The 7,564-nt window shown below is 40.4% G+C and overlaps 1 protein-coding gene across 1 annotated transcript in view; it reads left to right on the top strand.

Annotated features, from left to right (window-relative positions):
* Nucleotides 1-97: 97 nt before the first annotated feature.
* The window catches only part of CMTM4 (CKLF like MARVEL transmembrane domain containing 4), a 28,901-nt gene continuing 21,434 nt past the window's right edge, over nucleotides 98-7,564 (top strand). Inside the window, exon 1 of the mRNA XM_007421084.4 lies at nucleotides 98-461. Within this exon, the coding sequence (XP_007421146.2) occupies nucleotides 276-461 (186 nt within the window). The 5' untranslated portion in view covers nucleotides 98-275. The remainder of the gene's footprint in view (nucleotides 462-7,564) is intronic.

Here is a 7,564-nt window from a genome sequence, read left to right as displayed (position 1 = left end):
GCCTGGGCGGGAGCGGCTGAGCGAGGAGGCGGCCGGGCGGGAAGCGGCGCCGGGGGGCGCGCGAGGCTGCTGAGGCGGGGACGCGGCCGCGGGGCACGCCGGCGGGGCGGGGCGGGCCGGGGCCGGGGCGGGCCGCCGCGCTCCGGGGACCGACATGCCGCCGCCGCCGCCGCCGCCTGCTGCGCAGCGCTCCTGCTCCTCCGCGGCGCCGCCGCCGCCGCCGTCCTCCGCCGCCGCGTGAAGCGAAGGTCCCGGGCCGCGACCCCGCGCTTGCCATGAGGAGCCCCGAGGACCTGGAGGGCTTCGACGGCGAGGCGTCCAGCACCTCCATGATCTCCGGCGCCAGCAGCCCCTACCAGCCCACCACCGAGCCCGTCAGCCAGCGCCACGGGCTGCGCGGCCTCCGCTGCGATCCCGACTACCTGCGCGGCCCTTTCGGCCGCCTCAAGATCGCCCAGGTGGTGGGTATACCCTGAGTCGCCGGGCGCCTCCGCTTCTCCCCAGCGGGGCTTCTGCCCCCTTCCTTTCTCGGCCCCCCCAGCCCCAGCCTTCCCTCCACTTCAGCTGGTGTCGGGCGAGACCCCCTTTCCTGGCCTGTGCAGGGGAGACTGGCCTCCAAGATCCAGCAGGAGGGTCCCGGCCGGGGATGGGGGTGGTCTCCCCTCTCTGGTGGTCTCCCCACTCTTCCCTTGCCCCCTTCCCAAGGACGGACTGGATGGCGGCTTCCATATGTTGCTTCAACCTTTTGTACTCCTGCTCTGTTTACATTATTTCCTAGGGAACATCTGGAGCCTCTGAGCCCATTCTGTGACATCAGGGTTGTTGTTGATGATGATGATGATGATGGGTGTTCAGGTCCAAGGTATCTGGAGGGCGCCTGCTTGGGGAAAGACTGCTGGTCTCTCCTTTCCTTTTTTTCACCTGGGCCACCCGTTGCTTTGGTGGCCCCCGCTGCTATGAAATGGCCTTGAAGGCTCCAGAGGTCTGGCTTATCAGCCCTGTTGGTCTGTCGCAACAGATGGAAAGGAATGGGCACGTTGTAGGGCATCCTAAAGAGTTAGCCCGATTCCTTATGACCAAGGTGTGGATTGCAGGGCTCTTTCAGCTTGGTAGCATGGGGGTTACTCTTCATCCTTTGGCAGAGATACGCGATAACTATGGATGCAGCGAAGGGAGAAGAAATAACGATCATCCTTCCCCTGGGTTAGCACTTCCCATCCTTTGTAGCAGGAATAGCCTGTGCTGTATTTTTGGAGTGTGTGTGATGGGAATAGTTGCCCAGTGCTGCGGGAGGATATCGCGATAAGACTTGCCTAAATAGCGGAGTCCAAAAGCTTAACACACACAGAGAATACAGTCCATGTATTTTCCCCTAACTGTTCCTGTGTCTTTTCTCCAGCCTATCAATATGGGTGAGTTTATCAGTCTGCGGAGGATAAAGTATAGTAATCTGCCACAAATCTGTAGAATTACAAGGGTTCTTTTGTTGGTTGTGCCCAAGCCTAGCAGAGCTGGGATTTGGGGGAACTTGTATTCCATTTGGAGATCTTTGGAGAGGGAAAAAGGGATTTTATATAGCATATTACTTTTCTTTGTCTCCTCATGCTCCCCTCTCCTTTTTAGGAACAACTACTTTAAGTTTATGGGAATCTATATATTTTGCTGAGGATACTGGCATTTCTTTTATTTGTCTCCCTGGTGCCTCTTAATTTTTCCCTCCCCTATTTATGGAAATAATCCATTTTCCTTTCTTCATTTTTCATTCCTATAGTTTCACCAGTATTTCTTTTCAGGTTTTGTTCTGTTTAATTAGGGAGCAGTTTGGCAACAGGTGACATTCTGTATGGTTATTTACATTTATCCAGTTTTGCAAGGTCATTCTTTATAACTAGGGGAAAAAAAGTAGGAGATAAGGTGTCCTCTTCTGACCTCTTATCTCTTACCTCAAGGTGTGTTCCTTGCAAGTGTGTTTGCAATGTCTTTTTATCATCTTGATTTAGCTGATATGTCTATTCATGCCTTTGTTTCAGTTTGCATAATATTACCAAGAACGTGCTTATATTTTGGCATACAAAAGTGCCTGTTCTTCAAAACTAGGTAATTTCACGTAGCACAATCCTATATTTATTAACTCAGAAGTCCCTTTATGCATAAGAAAACATACCTCAGATAAGCTGTATAGCATTGCAACACGGAAATAATGGGTCTTTTGGTCTCCCTGATTGTTTCATTTGGAATGGAAATTTGGGAAGTTGGAAATACATAGAAAATGTGGTTTCTACTGTGTTAGAGAAATATGAACAATTTGTTATCTTTTATGTTTTTGTCTCTAATTTTAACAACTGCTGTCTCATATTGCTCATTTAAAAGTTGTATATCCCATTTAGTCTACAAAATTCCTCAAAACAGTTTTAGAAAATTGATGAAAAACTTACATTAAAATTGCGATAGTATCACAACAAAATGCAAAAGCACCGAAAGTAGGTCTAAAATTAAAATATTCTAAAACTCCAGTCAATACCTTCTTATTGACTATTTGGCTAGAGGCTTAAAGAGAAAGTCAGCTGAGCTTTTTGAGGCTGAGTATCACTACAGTGTATTGAAAAATCCTTGTAGCCCAACAGATTGGGTCTTGAAAGTTAAGGAACGCTGGCTTCCAGTGATTTTTATGAGGGAAGTTAAGTAAATTCACATGGGGAAGACTGCCTTTCAGTTCTGCCTGCCCCAGACAGTTGAGGGCAGCATCTTTAGCTGTATTTAGATGTAAAGGTAGAAATCAAAATAAGCTTGTAGTTCAGGGGGTGGGATGGAGGTGATGAAACTGTACATGTATTTGGATGTAACTTCCAAATAATACATGTGTCAGTGAGAACAGCGGCAGTATGTTTGCAAAGCCACACTGATTTATTGTAGATTGGTTTTGATAGCGCAAGGTATAGCCACAGAAATAGCTACCAGCATAGACTATTAAACATGAGAAGTATCTGATGTGATATTGTATGTGGAATGTACTGTAATGTATTTGATTTTCTTTTTCTGCCTTGACTACTAGTTTGTTGATGTCTTAATAGCTTTAATTTTTCATTGGTATCTGAGATTTATATCTTAACATCTTTGACGTATACCCCCATCATACATCTATTGTGAATGGCCAAATTGGGAAAAGAAAATGGGTGTGGGCTAAGTTGTTTACTGACCTTGGTCTGGATGGAGTTTCTTTTGTGTTTGTTGCTTAGGTGCCACTGTTCTTATCTGAATGTTTGAACACTGAGGTTCTGATATCCTAGTTAAGTGTTTTTAATGGCATTTCAAGAACAGAGATACAAATCTCAGGGACACAAAATTGTACTTTACTATAATTGAGCCATGATTTAGCATTATGTGGATAAACAGTTGTGACTTGGGCTTACATGTTCCATTCTTCCTTTGTACTGTTGACTGGAATATTCTAATGACAGCAGCAAATCATAGTTTGGGCTTGAGCTCGGTGTGCACAAATCATAGTTTGCTGCATTGAGATATAATGGCAAACTTTTTACCATTCATCTGAATTAGAAGTTTCCAGCAGCATTTTTTAATGAACTAGACTGCAACTTGATGTTCCCATCTATTTATGTCAGGATGACCTGAATTTCTGCATATTTTATGCATTTAACCAGAGGACTTTATAAGGATGTATTTTCCAGAGGCAGCTTTATGAGACATGGAAAAAATTCTGGGTGATCAGTGGAATTTGTCTAGCATGGGAAAGGCACCTAGTATGATTATATGGGAAGGAACTATGCCCACGTAGTCATTTCTTTCTATTTCTGTTCTAAGAATGCAACAATATCTCATCAGTGGGAAATAGCTCATACCACACTGGTTACTGGAACTAGATTTTGTTGTGATTTAACAAGAAGGTGTTTGTTAATTAATTTGTGTTGCATGGCATTCAAGTAAATATGTCACCCTGATACATGTAATTCTGTTTTTATTTGAATTCAGTGATCACAAAATGATCAAAAGCCACATTTTCATATTCCTTAGGTTCCTGATTTATTAGTTTGAACGTTTAAAAAATGCTAGCTTTGCAATCACTTCAAATAATTTGGAGATTATTGTCTGATTGGAAGAGCTGTCATGTACAACTATAATGCTAACATTTAACATTGGTCTGGGCTTGGACTGCCATTTGAGATTTTAAAGTCATTTTTATGAGTTTTGTCTAAACTTAACCAACAGTAAAAAATTAACAAGCAAAATGTGAGATGAACATATTTCAAAATTAGCGTTTATATATTACTGTATTTTAAAATCACATTTATTGGGCTATTATTATAAGACAAAAAGGGAAGCACAATTATTTTCAGTAATTAGATTACATGAGTGAATGATGCAAGAGCAATTGTGTTAATTATGTTTTATGCCACAAGTTTAAAGAGCTTTATTGGTAGAGTTAATTTTGTAACTCATTTCTTGATAATACCTTCCCCCAATAATATATATTTACATTAAACTTCTAAAGTTTAGTTAGTTATTTTCTGAAGTTTGATGGTAGCTGAAAATAGAAAATTTCTTTGTGAGAATTCCATAGATTAGGGATTATGATATTTTTTCTGAGTCCATCTCTGAATCATTCTCATGCTTTCTATCAATACCCCTTTGACTGTTCACATGTTCTGTTTCCTCATCTTCAGTACTTTGCTTTTCTAACTCTTTCACAGTACAGATACATATGTATGTCTTCCATGTGTTACAAAATCATGCAAACTGTCTGAACCATGCACATTCGGTAGATATTTATATTCGTTTGCTCTATTGACCATGGAAACTATAAAATATAGGCTTTGTGACTGCTTTTTTAAAGCAACATTTTGGAGCTCCTGATGTTTTGTAGTTAAATATATTACAACAAATGTATTTATTGTCTCGATATTCATGTTAGCTTATCTAAGCTAAACTGCACCTCTTAGCTAAATTAATAGGACTTCAATTCTAAACAGTAAACTTGATACTGAAATTTTTCAGGCACAAGAAAAGCTTCCTGCTTGCAACAAGACACAGTAGGATATAAGAAATGTACATAGATATTCTAGTTACAGTGGATTATTGTAGTGTTTGGAGAAAGGTCATGTTTTCTACATAACTCTTTGTTCTCTAGATTCATTTGTAGTTTTGTGCATAATTGCAAATAGCAATTTTATCTCCCATTTGTTCAATTTGGTGGAACTTGGGTTCTTTTGGAAAATATTTACTTGAGGCCCCTACCCCTTTGTGAATATATGGTGGTACAATATATATATGGTGGTATTGCACTTCAGGGTGCTTGGTGACACATTATTGGCAGGCGGTTTAAACACAGTGTGGGAAGCTTTGGCGCTTTAGGGAATGTGAAATGTTTTTTAAAAATTCAGACAGTGGAAAATTTGTTCTTTTGGGGCATAATTTGAAACACATTTGTGTGGCTTTGTTTCAACCAAGGGTAGAAGGTAATTTTTTGAATTGCTCTATAAAAAAAACCCTCTTGAAATATCCTGGGTCTGTCTGAGTTACAGCCAACAGCTATTATTAGAGTCGTTCGGGAGTTTTATGCTCTTATCAGTGTCATTTTCTTAGTGTAAGTTCCTTAAAGCAAGTTGTGTTCTATAGGTAGTGGTAGTGGGTGCCTGTTTTGAACTGTTAGCTACTGGTTATTTGGTGGATCAATACTATTGTCAGTATTGAACATACAGAAGTAATTTGCCACAGAGTTTTTCCTTCTTTGCCCATTGTGTGTGTGTGTGAAGTGGAGACAGTCCAGGTCATGGCTACCTTGGCTGGCAAGGTATTCTCATTGTCATTAAAATTTTGCACAGCCTTTTAACCACAAATAAGTAGAATCCTCCTTCTTGGTTAGATTTTGAAGTATGTATTCTGTAAACTTAAAAGGAATTCTTCCTAATGGGAACTATGGAAAGGCACATACTGTACTCATGTTAACTGTGGGAGGCCAAGTTTCTTACCTATTCAGCAAATCCTTATTTAAGCCCCTGTTGAAGGAACAAACAAGAACTATATTCTCTTTATGAGTATGACCTCTTTCTGCCTCTTTTTAATGGATTCAGTACTGTCTACAATTTCCCATATGATTGATTCAGTATTAGAATAAGTGAAATAGTTAAAAAGAACAGCGGGATGTTGCCTCTGTAGGCATGATGATCTTATAATATGTTGCTTCTGCATGTTTTGATATAATTGGTACTTATCTAGTTTTGAGGCAGGGGAACTTGTGTCCACCAGATGTTTTCAACTTCAGCCTTCATAAGATTATGGAAATTATAATCCAAAATATTTGGAGAGCACAAAGTAGCCTACTCCCATTCTCAGAAATCAGACTACAGTACTATACACAAAGCTTGTGCTAATGCTTTTAAATGCCATGCCCTCTGTACTGGAGATTTTAAGACCACACTACTTACTACTTTTTGGAGTATTTCTGAAAACTGTTAGGGTGGGAACAACAATTCTAAAACAATAACTGCCACATAAAACGTTTTAAACTTATGTCCATAAAAATATTTTCCTTCCTAAATGCTTACAGAAATCTAAGGGTTATGCAAAAGCATTTTGAAGTCACAGCGGGGGCCAGTTGCAGATTCAGGTGGAACGTCTGTGACCAGGAGGCCCTCAAAGAGACTTTTGTACAGATTTTAATAACTGGGCAATCTTGTAAAATGCATACTTTTGTATATATTTTTTGCATTGTTTTGATATTGCTGACTATTCTGTTTAAAGTGGGCTTATCTATTATTTTTGAGGATTTTTCTTTTATTCTATGTTGGCCACTTAGAGCCTTCAGGAATGGACAACATACAAATAAAGTAAATAATAAAATAGCCATTTAGAGCTTTAAAGGTTAAAATCAATGCCTTGTATAATAGCATGTTTATTTACTGCAGCCTTTGAAATATATACTTGTTACATACAGTATGTTTAGCGATTGCTCATAGTTGTTGTATTTTGCAGCTTTGTTACATTTAATATGTTTTGGCTTTCCTGTTTGGATTGTCTGAAATTTGAGAGTAAGCTGCCTTCATAGGTTGAGCTAGTTGGTATAAATTTTGTAAATTAAAAATGTGAAAAGGTGGCTTAGCATAGCAAGGATATCTGAAATTCTTTAAGAGGTTGTAGGAGTATTTATTTTTTTTAATCCGTTCAGTTGTGTCTGATTCTTGGAGATAGCCTGGACAAATCCCTGCAGTTTACTTGGCAAGGTTTTTCAGGAGTGGTTTGCCATTGCCTCCTTTCTGGGGCTTGAGAAAAAGTGACTGGCCCAAGGTCACCCAGCTGGCTTTGTGCCTAGGCAGGGTTGGAACTCATGGTCTCCCGGTTTCTAGCCTGATGCCTTAACTACTACATCAAACTGGCTCTTTATAGAAGTTTTAACTGGGACCACTGAACAACTAAGGCAAGAAATGGCAGAGTATTAATACTACTTTTCACTGTAACAGACCATTTTGTATTTATGCCCAACTTCACCCATCTTTGCATACATTCTGTTTACAATGTTGTTCATCTGTTTACTGTATTTCTACAGCAAGGT

The sequence above is a fragment of the Python bivittatus genome, unplaced genomic scaffold, assembly GCF_059951505.1.
Source record: "Python bivittatus isolate LINGU-HERP-01145 unplaced genomic scaffold, Pbiv_v1 ctg000190_np1212, whole genome shotgun sequence".
Taxonomy (NCBI): Eukaryota; Metazoa; Chordata; class Lepidosauria; order Squamata; family Pythonidae; genus Python; species Python bivittatus.
Note: the sequence above shows the minus strand (reverse complement) of the source record. Positions and strands in the feature narration are given on the sequence as shown.